This window comes from Lasioglossum baleicum, chromosome 10 (assembly GCF_051020765.1).
Source record: "Lasioglossum baleicum chromosome 10, iyLasBale1, whole genome shotgun sequence".
In the NCBI taxonomy this organism is placed as follows: Eukaryota; Metazoa; Arthropoda; class Insecta; order Hymenoptera; family Halictidae; genus Lasioglossum; species Lasioglossum baleicum.
The window spans coordinates 1685071-1701374 of NC_134938.1; the positions used below are offsets into that span (position 1 = coordinate 1685071).

General features: G+C 41.8%; 1 protein-coding gene across 14 annotated transcripts in view; it reads right to left on the reverse strand.

Moving 5' to 3' along the window:
- Positions 1-15927, reverse strand: part of LOC143212514 (zinc finger and BTB domain-containing protein 8A-like) — an 89439-nt gene extending 73512 nt beyond the window's left edge. For 5 of the 14 annotated variants that reach the window (XR_013009719.1, XR_013009718.1, XM_076431358.1 and 2 more), the window contains exons 1-4: positions 8975-11321; positions 7748-8301; positions 6248-6424; positions 3574-3697 (exon numbers count right to left, since the gene is read on the reverse strand). Coding sequence is in view for 12 of the 14 variants with exons in the window: in XM_076431358.1 (XP_076287473.1) it covers positions 3574-3697; positions 6248-6424; positions 7748-8301; positions 8975-9086 (967 nt within the window). In the remaining 2 variants the exon portion in view is untranslated. The other 9 variants (XM_076431361.1, XM_076431362.1, XM_076431360.1 and 6 more) reach the window with 8 other exon arrangements.
- Positions 15928-16304: the final 377 nt, after the last annotated feature.

The window sequence follows — 16304 nt, forward strand, 5'->3', positions numbered from 1 at the left end:
TAGAACTTTAATACTTCGAGTAAAAAAAATCGCGAAATATTCTGTCCGGGCTAATTTTCAAATTATATGCTTCCCTGACTTCGATTTTAACCCTAAATAAATTAAATACAGTCAGAGTGGCCAGACTCGTGTCTCCACTCGGGGTAACTCTTTCCCCTCAATTCGTGCCCCCTCCCCTCAACTGACCATTCTGGATACAGTGTTAAAAATTGTACAAGTCAATCGTAAGAAATGAGGAGTAAACTTTACTTTACCGGACTCAACATTTTTGCCTCTCTCCTATAAATTATTATGTATTTGGTGTGTAATCCAGTAGATTTGTACCCGGAGAAACTGCAGGTCGAAGTTTTGATCCAGTAGGATGAATGGTTCAGGAGTTATGCTTGCTTAAAAGGTTGAGCAATTTGCAGTGTTTTTGACAGTAATATTACTAACAAAAAGAAAATATCTCGGAAAATGTTTGAGAATAAGTATCGTGGAAAATATTTACGAAAACCTAACCCAAACCAGTTAAAACAACAATAGCAATACCCGCTCTGTATTATCAGCATTAGCGCTTGCCCCTGCTGCCATCTAGCGGTTCTGCTCGATAAGCGGCGCGCAAATTGCTCAACTTTAATGAAGCATAACTCCTGAACCATTCATCCTACAGGATCAAAACTTCGATCTGCAGGTTCCCCGGGAACAAATCTACTGAATTACATACCATATACATAATAATTTATAGAAGAATGGCAAAAATTTCTTGAATCCGGTAAAGTAAAGAGCAGCCGAAATGAGAGTTAAATGAAAACGTATTTTACCTTTTAATAACCTGAACATTACTTTCAATAATTGAAAATTGCTAAGCTTAAAAATCGTACTATTAAAAATTGCGTTATTGGTTGGTTCACGCGACGTTGAAGAAATATATTAATTTTCGCAAAGACTGGTGGGACAGTAGACGTATATATGTATAATATCTGAATTGACACTTCTACGTCAAGTCAAAACAGTTGCAGAGAAAAGAGGGGGATTCTCTCAATGAAAATACTCCAATCAACAGTGTTTACGAAGGGCAATCGAGAAACACCACACTCATAATCAATAAGTAGTACGTTGCCGGAAAAGAGACGTACAAATGCCTACTCGTACCAACAAAAAAAAAAAAGAAAGAGAAAGAAAACGATCAATATCAAGTCACGAATTAATACAGGAACCAAAAAAGCGCACACCTACGGTTCTTCAAAAGTCATCATCATCATCATCATCATCAGTAATCCAATAAAAAATCAAGAAATAAGAAAGAACAACAAAACGCAAGGCTAGCACAACACGTCGTCACACAACTAAATCAACGATCAAGAAGAGAACTGAAAGAGCGAAAATAAAAGAAGAAGAGACTGAAGATGGAAAGAAAAAGAAAAGAAGACACTTCGAACGAATAGATGAAGGGCTCGCGGTGAAGGTCCGGCACAAAGTGGGACGCAGAATTTCGTCAAACTTCGTCACACTCCGTCACACTTCGTCAAACTTCGAACGAAGAGGAAAATCAAGAGAAGAGAACGACGTCGGGAAAATTGCGAAATCGACGGACCAGACTGACCATTCCAATTTCTGCATGATCCTTCGAACCATAATCAGCAAGATCGAACGACGAGTACGAGGACAAAGTGGAGTTCCAAAAAAACTGTTGGGGGTGTGTTTCCCGATGTAGAATTCGCTTCGAGGCCAGCGTCTTGCTGATCCTCCGGTTGCGCAACGGCGATTTTTCATTACGGTTGCGAGATTCGCGGTCGATTAATCGATTGCGTAACGAAGACTCGCGCGGAGAGTATTTTGTTGCTATGCCTCCGTTTCCTGGTGAACGTGTGTGGGTTCAAAGTAAACAGCGCAAGAGAGACACGTGAGAATGTAAGATTAAGATCGGCCAGGTATACATATACGGTGATGTAAGAGACGGTGGCAAAAAGGTAATTTGTAAAAGGACAGAGAAAACAGTGTTTGCAGAGGCATGCATAGAGAATCACGCCGTGGTCATATATATATACATATAATATCTAATATACGTATACATATATGTCTGTATACACACGTGTTATATCGTTAGAAATAATATACATATATATAGAATAGAATATATAATATATATATGTACATATATATATAAAATTCAGAGAGTCACGTGGCACATATATATACACACATGTTTCTCGCAGACGCGCATACACGCAGAGAATCGCATTCGTTCTGCACACGCACGCACACGAACGCCACATGGTTCCGTTATATCCTGGGCCTCGTAAAACAGATCCACCGAGATGTATATATGTATATAATGTAGAGAAGGTATAGCAGAAAACAACAACAAAAAGATGAGGGGTATTAAACACATATACGGGGGACCACGTACGCAATCATCGGCCACACACCATCTCAAAGATTCCAGGCAAACAGGAGTACAGTCCATTTGCTTATATGTACCTTCTTTATTTTATTTGTCGTCCCAAAACCATCTTCTTTCATTATATATATACCGAGTGTTTCGTAATTCACGGTACAAATTAGGTCGGGTCGATTCTATGGCTGCAAATGGGACAAAAAATTCAAGAAAATTCAATTTAAATCTCAGTCGAGTACACGCGTCCCGAATAAACAACCGATGTCGCGATAAACGACATTCAATGAAACTACACCGATTATTTTATCGCTCCGCGTTTCGCGTACTCATTGTACCATGTACCGCAAATACTCGACTGGTATTTAAATCGATTTTCTCGAAAACGAAACCTCCCACGCAATTCCGTTATCTCGATTTTCGTCCTATTTCCAGCCACAAAATCGACCTGGCCTGAATCTGTACCATGAATTATGAAACACCCGGTACATTCCATCGAACAGCGACATAGCAAATGCACGATACCATCACCACAACACCAAGGATAATATAAAATGTCTAAAATCAATATATATGTATATGTGTGGCTATGCTCGTATGTACATAGGGGCACGCGCGCGCGTACACGTATATACATCGAACAGAAGAGAGGATTTTCTATGTATGGTAAGATACACATCCAACAAGAAATATTCTGTTTCGTGTTGTTGTTAATTTTTCTTATTTTCTTTATGAAAAAAAAAAACAAAAAAAAAAGATGTAGTTTTACCACTCACTACGCTTGCCAGACTCGGAAATAGAGGGATGCTCGCTTCGTACGCCTATGTACGACTCGACGCGGAAAAAAAAAGTAAATCCTTGCAAACGTGCATGCACATCTCCCTCGATTTCTTAGACGTGACGTTGTTCCCCGCGCGCCGTCGCCAATGCGACCACGAGTTTCACATGGGGGGCGGTAAAGTTTTCCGATGGTAATTGTGGATGGAAACACTTGTTGATTCCGGGGCGGGCCACGCGTCAATTCACGAAACACAGAGAAACCACCGCCCACGTGTTTAACTTGTTGCGCGCGCGTCGCGGACGCCGTTTCGCGCCCCCCACGGAACGGCCCTCGGTTGGATACGACGGGCGAAGGGAAGTACGTCAGGTCTAGATGGAATTTTTGATTGCATATGACAAATGTATGGAGGTCTTACCATCGAGTCCGTCGAGCATTTCTGGGGGATTATGGTGTTCAGACGGTTCAATTCCCGACACGCTATCGCTTAGCGCGCCCGTCGTGGCGCCGCCCTCCTCGCCGAGCACTCCGACTGGATGGCCCTGCACAGAACATCGTCCTTATGAATTACCATTGCTTGTTATACTGTGATCGAATTCGAGGATTCAATCTATCCGACTTTTTTCATTGAAATTTAGTAGCAGTCTTATAAACAGGGGTTGAATAAACTTTAGGGGTTGATTCTTTGCACAGAACATGATCCTTATGAATTACCATTGCTTGTTATAGTGATCAATTGGTCGAGGATTCAGTCTAATTTTAATTAAAGTTTTTCTCAATTTTTCCAACATTAGTCTCGTACACAGGGGTTGAATAAACTTTGGGGGTTGATTCTTTGCACAGAACATGATCCTTATGAATTACCATTGCTTATTATAGTGATCGAATTCGAGGATTTTCGTAATTTTTCTAGTATTAGACTCATGCACAGGGGCTGATTCGAAAGGATCGAATATTAACAAATCAACAACTCACACATGCAAATAACAGAACTGAGTTTTTTAACAGCCGCATTTTATTTTGCTATTTACAATATCAACTTAAATGATAGTAAACGATCGAAGAAATTAAGTAACTGTTACTCTTCTAAATCTAATCAAGTTCCTACGTAAATATATTGCGTAACAATAACAGTACAACTTCTAATAAAAATATTTAATTTTTCTCGTTAAAATTCAACGCGGGAATATCCATCACAGTGGCACATTAATTGACAAATGCACATGCTTTGGCGATTCTTTTCTTTCTAACTGTATTTCACAATATATTTTTCAATGTAATAATCATTCCATTAAAGTATCTAACATTGAAACAAAAACTTAAAGGCTTTGCGAGGTTCTTTAAGTGGACGTATTAAAATGCAATAAAGTTAAAACGAAACACTCTCGTGTAAACATAAACGAATCTTCTTAAAAGATAAATAAAATCAAGATCGTAATAACGCCCCGACTTCTTTTCATACGCATTTAAATAACTGGAAATGTTTGTACGAGAGTACAATAACGAGAGTAAAATGTATATTTTTTATACATCTAATGCATTTCTTAAAATAAAATCGAGCATAGAAACGAAGATACCGTTTGCAGAACAAGCATGCCAACAAAATACGGATAGACTACGTTAATTTAGCTAAGAAAGACAACAAATAAATTGCATATACAGTCATAAATAATCGAGGACACGAAACGAGCACGCGTACAGAATAACGACTGACTGATTAGAAAAGGAGCGTACATATTTCTGCAGCGAAACGAGAGCGTAACGAAAGATATTTAAATACTTGATATTTCATTAAATCTTGAGCAAAGTTGTAGCAAAAGTTGTGATTACAATGTGGCATCAACAGGTTTCCATTAAACAAGCGTAACTTGCTTTCGCTTCGCTCTCTTTGGCAACGCACAGATTGTGCGCCTTACATTTATCATGGTGGTTCACGATTTCCAGCCTGAAATTACCATTACCAGCAGCGAAGGAAGTACGGATTTCAGGAATGGAATTGCTCCATTTTCTACAGTATTTACAGAACATGAGGTTAGACCTCTCGTCATACTGAAGCCACGAATACATGTCTAGCCAACTAACTCTGAATCTACCAGCCTTTCTGCTTTGAATGGTACTACGCTGTGAAACACTACTCGGGGTGGATTGTATCACTGACATTTCCTGACGGTGATTCCCTGCCATCGACCTATGCGCGTTAATGTCTGTTTGGGTGCTCTTAATACTCGTATTGTCCGACAACAGAGTCAACAGAGATTTCAAGTTACTGTTTTTATGCAAATGCGTTTTAGGAGAGGCAGACTGATTTCTTAATGACTTCTGAGAATCACTGTTAGACTCGGACGTGGTCCCTGACACATTGACAGACAGAGAACAGCCAGCCATGATGGCGCTTTCACGAGAAATGTGTACAACGGCAGAATCTGGTTGATTTTGGGGCATATTCTGTATATCCATAGTTTCGTCACTCTTCCCATCTCTCTGAACTTCCCACTCCACACTGGTCTGTCAACAGAGAAGGAAAGGATATGTGTTTAATCAACACATCTCTGATTTTTGCTGTTTTAGCGTACAAGAGGACAACTGTTTCTCTTTAGCATCTGTATCTTTAAACATCCCTTCCTTCCTATGTCTGTTCAGACTAACCAGTCGTAGGGTATTAACAGCGAATCGATTATGGGAACAGCAACGAAACTATACGTCTTTGGTGCGCAATATTTATCCGTTGTTCCATAGCTACCACACGAGAGTGTAACTCTTTGTACAGAGAAAATAACGAGAAAGCAACAGCAATCTGCTGAAATAAAACAGTGCATAATGAAACCAACGAATCAAAAAAGAAAATCTACTTTCCTAACACACACTTCGAAAGAACTACTGAAACAGCTACACCAACTATGTCTACGGTTGCAATTAAAATATGCTACTTGGATGATAAACAAGTACATTCGTGAGAGAAGTACAGAATTCTAAATGACTTTCTACGGTGAACTTATGTACTACGTAGAAAATAATATAGGTAATCGGCATGCGAAATGTAACAAGTTTCCACTACGATACAAAGTACAAAATACAAATGAGAAGTCACTTACTGGGAGGGAGATGTTGTCATGGAAGTCTAAGTGATGATCTAACTCTTGCTTGATAGACGGTTGTGGCTGCGACGAAGGAGACATAGGTCGACCGCCATCTTCCATTTCGCCTCCCAAGGCATTATTTAACTTTGGAATCACAGGAGGACTTGATTTGTAACTACATTGCGAGGATGCCTGAAAACAATAAATGGAAACCGCATGGATTTTAAATGTACTCAGATAGTTTGTAACATGTGTGTGGTACAATTGGAGTTGAATTTGATTCGCTCGAGCTTTACCGTGCGATCAGAAGTTTTTCTATGCATTAATGGTTATTGTAAATCATCTTTCATTACCAAATGCCTTTGTGCAATAAAGGAAAAGATTTCAGGAAAAATATGTAATGATATAATACAATGCTATAAATAATTGATCAGCGTTTTAAAACGCAGATTAGCTTCTGCTTTATTTCTCAAGGTCGCAACAAGGTATTTGGAAAGCTGTGCAATCACACACACACACATGCGATGCGTGCAGATAACGAAATACGATCATTATCGCCAAATTTTCGACGCTCTACGCGTAACAAAATTTTGTGAGACACACATGTAATTACATCGTTACACGTACATATAGATACGCGTGCACGCACGCATGCACAAATCCACGCGCGCGAGCACGCGGGAGCATATGTTTTCAAAATAATAATCGAGAAACGAGAAAATCGATCGAAAATTGTAATAAATAAAACTATAACATTTCCAACGTTTAAAGAAACATTAAAACGTCTGTAAAGATGCATTGGCACATATTACAATTACGTTAATTGTGATTATATGTTATATATGTAAAATGATTTAATTACAAAGAAAAAGAACAGAATGCATTTTGCTCCGTTTGAAAAATATGTTGTGACAGCTTATATCCATGAAAAATGAGTAAAATTGCTTGAAAGAGAAAGATCTTTCTGTTAACGTTGCAATGTTGTTTAAGATGATTTAATTACAAAGAAAAGGAACAGAATGCAGTTTACTCCGTTTTTGAAATATATTGTGACAATATCCATGAAAAATGAATAAAATTTCTGGTAAGAAAAAGATCTTTCTGTTAATGTTGCAATGTTGTTTGAGATGATTTAATCGCAAAGGAAAAGAACAGAATGCATTTTACTCCGTTTTGAAAATATATTGTGACGACTAATATCCATGAAAAATTAATAAAATCGCTTCAAAGAGAAAGAACTTTCTGTTAATGTGCAAGAAATGAATTTAGATGACAAGAAATGAATTTATACGACAACGAATGAAGTAATGTAGCAGTGGAAAACAATACCACAATTTTAAACATGATGCAATGTTATCTAAAACGATTTAATCGTGAAGAAAAACAACAGAAAGGTTTTGAACAGAACATAGTAGCGGAATAGAAAGAAACTACAGCTGCGGTCGAATAAGAAAAGTGTGAACAGATAAAATGGGAGATGTAAATAAACAGGAAGACACAATTGGAGCTACATACCTGAGAATCGGACATGAACCGTTCGCTGGGTGGTCCGCTAAGGGAAACATCGTAGCTGCCCGAAGCCTTTCTTTTCCTCTTTTCAGGCAGAGGCTGAAGATTAGGGGAGTCGGTGTGCCTAACGCCGGTTTGCGTTTCAGGCTCTGGCGACGGGCTTTTCTCTTCGGCCTTGTTATTTACACTATTATCGGTGAGGCCTCTAATCTGTAACGCCTCGGCTGTTTTAAGGAACATCGGTAGCAGATGCTGACTAACGTTAACTTCTCCCTTATACATGAAGTGCAGCAACGCCTTCATTTCTGTATCGTTGACATCCTTCAGGAATATAATGGGATGGGGATGGGTGTTCTGAAGGAAAATGTTCTCGAAATACGGACTGCACGCGGAGAGTATCGTCTGATGCGCCTTGAATGTGTCTCCGACGCATGCCAGGGTTACGTCGCAGAGTGCCTCTCTGGCGAGCAACGAGCTGAGAACGTCTGTGAGGTTGGCTGGATGATTGTTCCACCGTAGACAATACTGTTGGTCCATCTTGTCTATCTCCAATCCCGACCCTACAACCAAACTAGCTGCCCTGAGCTGTCCACACCAGGTGATTGATAGATCTTTTGATTATCACCCTGACTAACAGGAATGACTCCCTAACCCTTAAAACGGTGAACTCACACGCCTTCTCCACGCACACTCTCCTATATCGACTTCGACGATATCTCCGCGGAGATAATATCGCAACTCTAGACCCACACAACTTCCTCCGTGGTTCTGCAAATGTGCCACATTGCAGTATAACTGTAAAACCCTTCAGGGTTCACGCGTCGCTACTATACGTGCCGAAAACATTTTTTTTCGCATAACCTAGCGGACCCGAGCGACACGACGCGTTCGCGATTATCCACGTCGACGAACCTGCCGAAAATCACGAGAGGGTTAAGAAGATTAATTCGCGACGCAGTAAGTGTCACTCGCGGACACGATAATATCGAATAAACGAAGATAATGTTTTCGGCAATGTCAATATTCGCGAGGCTTGGGCGCCATTGTCGGTCGGGACTCGTCTAGCCACGAGCCTTACCTCGCGAAAACTCGATTTGTTGATGATCTCGGATTTCTAACCATTCGAACACGCTACGCACGCGGCTTTATTTACCTAAACCCAGCGCCAGCTAACTAACGCAACCGTACACACCAAGGAACCCGGTTTGTTTATCGTTCACGACGATTACTCACCTTTCGCAAACTTTTTGCCATTACAACGCCACCCGACCCTTAACGTCCACTGCCATACCAATCTGCCAATGCCTACGGCCTTATTTTTAAAATACTTTTGACCTTCGTGCATCTGCCGTGGGGAATGGCGCGAAGGGCGCTCGAATTCAAACGCAGTCTAGACACGCGTTACAGCTTATTGCTATGTTTTATAGTCGATACGAACTTTTATTTCGTTCTAATCGTTGCAACTATCTTTTGGCGTAATAGTAAACAGTTTTCCTATATAAAAGCTAAGAGAAATTTACGAAAATCGACGTTTACCACGATTTTAGATCTTTCGGTACGGAAAACATAACCTTTACCGCGCGTTTTAAATATTCTACGTCAAACGAAATTGTTCAAGGAAAATTTTTATGGATATTGCGAGATTGTTATGCGCGCAGTCATTTTTATAAAAAGATATTCAACCTGGTAAGACTGTAAGTAAGTTATTTTTAAAAACGTGATAATATTATGCATCGTGTAAGACTGAATGTAGAAACAAAGAAATAGATTATTGTTGAATTTAATTGTTATCTTTATGTTTATATGAAATCCGCGATAATTACATACAAATGTGGACAGTTTGTAAATAAATACAACGATTGTAGAAAATTTTAGAATTCATCCAGGAACGACTGAATGTAGAAACAAAGAAATAGATTATTGTTGAATTTAATTGTTATCTTTATATTTCTAAGAAAACCACGATAATCACATACAAATGTGAACAATATATCGTATAAAAATTCTGTTTCTAGACATTAGGATAATTCATCCACAGGGATCCAAACTTTGTATAACGTTTAGAAAAAATGCTAAATAAATACAACGATTGTAGAAAATTCTATAATTCATCCAGGAACTCGACATATACGTCTAAACGTCACAAATTCGATTGTATTCGCAATCCTTCTGATAAATGTTAATAAATAACAGACATGGAGAGCTTGCGATCGCGTAAAGTTTCAAGTTCGCCTCTCATCCGTCGCATAATCTGAACGCGTCGGATCCTGTGGGATTTATAGATCCTCGCGAGAACTTTCACGAACCGAACAACGTTTGTACGCGCAAAGAGAGCCGATAAAAAGTCTGGTTCGAGAAGAATGGAATTTTCTTTTATTTTTTAGGGGATCGAAACGATTGCGCGTGCACGGTTTCGCGTAATACGAGCGGTGGATTATGTTTCCCCGGAAAATCATCGAGTGCAAAGGGGTCGTTCGGCTTCATTTGACTGCAATAAACGGCAATTCACGCAAATCGCGAGCTTTCTGATATTAATTTCGGCCGGCCGCGAGCCGATGCCGATAATCGTGTTAACCATACGAAATCAATAGGCAGCGGGGAAAATTGGAAAATCTCCTTAATCGGTTTTCGAATATGGATTTACAAGCTTTGCCTGACCATTAACAGATTTAATCCGCACTTTGATTGGCACTGCGCGAAATTACAATTCGCGTGCTTGTTCTCCGGCGGAAGATACGAGGGCGTGATGGTAAATAGGAATCCGGTGTATTAAACGGACAACGCAATGAGCATAATTGGATTTATCTCGGGCCGTGTTTCTCAGGGTTTAAAACGACCCGATCGCCGTTATCGATGACCAACTAAAACCGCTCGAATTTCCCCCTGTCCTAGAGAAACTTTCTATCGTTCATTTCTAACAGACACTGACTGTAGATCGGTTTTGTTCAACAATCATGATCCCATAAATTCTCCTGCGCTTCTATAAATTCTACTTTCGGATCATTTTTTCCGATCGGTATGGTTCGAGAATCAGAATTCGAACAATTCTCCTGCGATTCTATAAATTCTACTTTCGGATCGTTTTTTCCGACCAGTATCGTTCAGAGTTCCTGCGATTCTATAAATTTTGCTACCGGAGCATTTTCCCCTTCGTCTCCTGTACAAACAACGCACAGGTAAACGAGTGCCAGATCGGACCCGGCAGCTCCATCAGAGTGATTGCCGAAAGGGCGTGTAGCTGTAAGCTGTAGTCTATTAAACAACATCGATTCATCTCGGATAATCCGAACGAAAAATGACGAAATTCGTTGTCGTTCGAAACAACGCTATCAACAGCATTCTCCGGGGATCAAATAAACGATTACGCAACGAGCGCGAACCGGTTTCGCGAACAAGTTTCTTCCTACTGTTCCGATCGCCTAAGAAACTTTTCTAGACTGGCAACAACCAGACCCGCCGACGTGTCCGATTCGAACCGGACGTGATAAAGAAAAAAAAAGATCGCGGGAAGATCAAAGATCAATGTTAAGGATAGAAGAGAAAGATGTACGTGTGTATAAGAGGAGCTTATCTATCGTTTGAGCAAAAAGGAAACACGGACCTGTAGATCCTCCACGCAGCTGGGTTACCGGCGAGCATCACCGTTATCTGCATAATTATCTCGCCGCGGCCTTGACTGTTCCATGGAGGAAAACACGTCGAACGTATCGGGCCACGGCACGTTTCTCTTTTCCCAAGCACCAACAGTGCCAGGAAAATCTCGCCTTTTTTTACGGTCTTCTGTGCGGACATCTTCAGGGACGATCTTCGCGACGGCGCGCGCCGGAAGTGCCGCGTTTGCGCGATTTTTACTAATTTTCTCCCGGAAATTCGATATGTTAATTGAACGCGCTTCGAGTTCTCCCAAAGCGACGGGATTTTCATTAATTTCCTCGACATGTAATCTCTCCGCGAATTATCGCATCGAACGCACTTGGAGTTCTCGGAATGCGACGTCCCGCGAAATTTCACGCGGAAAGTCCGCAGCTCGACTGCAGCTGCACTCGGCCATGTATTTTCCCAGCGACAGCATATTCATTTTGTAAAATCGTTATTTCGACCATTTTCCAGCGATCGAACGGGGCCCAATCGACGGACGCGAGGATCTCCGCGAGAAGATCCGCGGATGCATTCTCCCAGCGACAATGTTTTCATTTAGTAAAATTGTTGTCTCAACTCTTCCTCGGACACGTTTTCCAAGCGATCGAACCAAGGATCTCCGCAAGACGATCATGAATTTCAAGACCGAATTGATAATGGCGCCGGCCGTAGCATTTTCGCGATCATTTTTTCCCGGTAATCCGGAAACACGGCGCGGCGGGCCGCTATGCGCTCGCGATAAATTATGAATGGCGTCCGCCCGACCCCCCACCCTCTCCCATCGCGGTAGATTAAAAATTAATCTTGATTTACCGTTATCGCATTATTTGTCCCACGTAAGGAAGTTATGGTAGTTTGTATTTGCATAGGGGAAGAACCGTTTCTCGTGTCCCGGGGCGAAATATCGGGCAAACAATTCCCGAAACCGCCCGTGGAAATTCTAATAAAGAATGGTCCGCTTCATCCGAACTTTTATCTCCGAAAATTCTCGGTTTCGCTTAATTGTTTTCCATTACCGTATTGGTATGAAACCCTCGCGCGCTTAACTTTTGCAAATTCTCTCTACGGTCCCGCCCCTCGACCCCTCTTCCGCCCTCGCTATCCGGTTCCGTCAGGCCCGAATCGCGAAGGGAAAGAGGGACAGGTTTTTCTTGTTGTGTAAATTTATGAATTTTTCTTTTTTTAACGTTCGCACGACGATGATGTAATTATGATAATCAGCCGACTGGAGGGAACGGAACTGCGAGGTTTGTTTGCGCGGATAAAAGTTAAGCCCGCGCTGAGCCCGAATCGAGCAAGTCTTTCAGAGTTATCTTATTCCGTATTATCACATTGGGTCTTAGAAAGGTATTAGTATCAACTATACTGATAGAATACGCGAACTTTGTAGTCTACGGTCTATTTGAGCAAAGGTCAGTCTTCTTCGTAATGCTAGTTTATTATACATAGTATACACGAGTCTTGATAGTCTCTACGATTATATTCTACTTTATACAATTGTTTGTTTAACCTCTCGTCTATCCGGAAGCCTGTTAACCCCTTGCCCGTGGAAATTATGCTGCTGTTACGTCAAGTAGAGCAAAATTTGTATAATCCATTAATGCATACAGATCCGCAGTCTGTTGATTAGTAGCAAAATGGCAAAATTGAGTAGATGAAGTTCAAAATTGTTGGAAAATTTAAAAAATTAAAGACGTAAATATATATGATTTCTACTCTATTAAAATCATTAAAAGGGAAGAAATAACTTGCAAATTTGGTTTCTATCTCTTGCAAATCGATGCAGACATATTTAACAGTGTAAACAATATTCCGAGTAATGTACCAACAAATGTACCAACGAATGGACGGACATTTTTCTGTCAAATTATACTACAGCATTTTTTGCAACTTCTTATAATATCGATATGACATTGAAGAATTTATATATAATCATTTTTATAATATCGATTTAACAATGTAAACGATGGCTTCGAATAAAGCCATTTTTAGTGGGACTCGAGTGCTAATAGTTAATTCTGAAGAAAACGAAATAATTCTCGATCGACGGACATTTTTCTGTCAAATTATACTCCAGCATTTGTTGCAAATTATTATAATATCGATATAACTACGAAGAGTTTATATAACCATTTTTATTTTAGTACCGATATATTTAACAATGTAATACTTCGAATAAAGCAATTTTTAGTGGCGACTCGAGTACTAATAGTTAATTTTGAAGGGAACGAAATAGTTCTCGATTGACGGACATTTTTCTGTCAAACTATACTCCAGCATTTTTTGCAAATTTTTATAATACCGATATATTTAACAATGTAAACGATACTTCGAATAAAGCAATTTTTAGTGGTGATTCGAGTGCTAATAGTTGATTTTGAAGAAAACGAAATAATTCTCGATCGACGGACATTTTTCTGTCAAATTATACTCCAGCATTTGTTGCAAATTATTATAATATCGATATAACTACGAAGAGTTTATATAACCATTTTTATTTTAGTACTGATATATTTAACAATGTAAACAATACTTCGAATAAAGCAATTTTTAGTGGCGACTCGAATGCTACTAGTTGATTTTGAAGGAAACGCAAGAATTCTCGATCGACGCACACTTAGAGCGCGACCAAAACTGTGAACGTTTTAATCGAAAATGTTGAATTCCAAGGCAAGGAATTAAAAGGGACCGTTGTGTAGAACTATGTCGGTTTCATGGAGTATACAGTTTGGTCGTTGCAATCGAAACACTGAAAATCTTAATCGCCCGCGCGAGCGCGCGGGTTAACTGGAATCGCGCAAATTACACGGTAACTTGCAACAATACATTTGGGGGAGAAAATTGACAATCGCTCGCTCGCTCGCACGCGCGCGGCATGTTTTTGTCGGCGCGGACCCGGACCAGTTTATGTTTCAATTGGACGCTAAACCAATAAATGCAGTCTAGTTTACAGAGCACATTATTGAAATCCGTTAAACTATCCGGTTCCGCGATCAGTTACGGAATTTACCGGCGGATTCGCCCACGCCTCCCTTATCTCCCCACCCTGTCCTAAATTTTACATATTTTCTACAATCGATCGCGTCGCCGAGCGGCCCTTGTTTTCCGAGCCGATCATCGCACCGTGTTCGGAAAAAAACCAAAGCCAAAATAGAACATCGGCATAGAACTTTATCGATGCGATTAATCGAAGGGTGACCGAGTTCGGGTTTGACATGAATCGGAACTTCGAATCGCTGGAGTGACAACAGAAGAGAAAGAGTTCTCTAAAAATTTAAAATCGAGAATGATTCGCATCTTGCTGGTTCCGCGAGCGAGGGAGGAGGTGCACGCGACACGGACGCACACCTCTAGATCGCGCGATCGATGGATCCCCGTTCTGGTAGGCTGTTATCGCGGGAATAACCGCCGCCGCCTCCCCTCTCTTATCGAGCCGCGTGTCGCGTGTCGCCAGGAAGGCCGAGAGAGCGCTCTCGGATCGAAATCGACGTGAAACAAACGTTTCCCGTATGTTTTTTCTCTTTTCTTCCCGGTGCGAATACAAATATCGGAATCTGAACGAAATCGACACGCCGGTTCCGTGTGGTTCCGGTGTTGGCGCATCGTTACCTGGTTTACTGAAATTCGTGAACATGAAATCCTGTCGGCCTCCCGTAGCCGGCGACGCAGATCAGAGGAGGATCCCTTCGATCCTCCTTCGGAAGATCTTCCAGCCGGTGATCTTCCGAGGACGAGATCCTCTCCGGGGACGGAACAGCTCCTCTCCTCTCTTCCTCCGCCGAGATCCTTCAGCGTGCGTTTCTCCCTTGTCCAGCCCCTTATCACGACGACGGAGAACAGCGAACGTTCACGGACAGTACATAGTTCGCGCACACGAGAGAAGACGACGAGGATTCAACGGAACGAACGTTTCAACGACGGCACTCGTTAATATTCTCCGTTCACCGATATATATGCATGTATATATATATATTACAGATAGACAGAGATAGATAGAGAGAGAAATTAGAACTCTCGCATCGTCGTCGAACGTTTTCGAGCATTCGAGAGGAGAGAGATCAAAGAAGACGCACAGATCTGTATACGTCGATCCCGAAGATAAATTGTTCAGAGCACACACACTCTCTCTCTCTCCCTCTCTTTGTATGTCTCTCACTCTCTGTACGTTCTTTACGGAGTCGGGGATCGATCGATTTTTCTCGCCAAGCAGATCGAACTTCGACGGTGGTGCGTACGTGTACGGTGCTCACAAGCACAATTGTCTCGCGACGACGCGGCCACCGATGATCGCAACAACGACGACGACGTCGGCGACGGATGAACGCGAACGACGGAACTCCCTCCGTTAGGGAGGAACAACAAAGTGGCGTGTGTACCAAGTTGGCCGCGGAGCGCGACTGAGGCTAGGGGTGGCACCGATAGAGAGAGAGGGTGGCGTGGATGCAGGTCGACGTGTACGCTGCACGGGCACATCCCCCCTAATGAATGCACCAGGCATGTGCGACGGATTTTATGTTCGCCGCCGCCGACGCCGCCGCCGCCACCACCACCTCACTCACCCCTTCAAGCCTTCGCCACCACTACCACCAACCCCGAGAATCGGCCGCGCCACCCCCGTCGCCCAACCTCCGCCAGCTCGCCACCATCCCCTACCACGTAGCTCTCTCTCTTCCCTTCTTCCTCTACCAAACGGGTCTCCACCCTTCTTCCTTCACGCAACTCCAGTTTCTATCTCTCTCTCTCTCTCTTCATCCCCTCTAACTAACTCTCTCTCTCTCTTTCTCTCTCTCTCTCTCTGTCTCACGGTGTCCTGGACACTTCTTGCGTCTCGCTTTTTCCTTCGAACGCAGCGAACAGCGCGGACGGGGCCACCACCCAACCGAGTCGCGTTCAAGCCCGTTTTCGCGCGCGGCACACTCGGTGT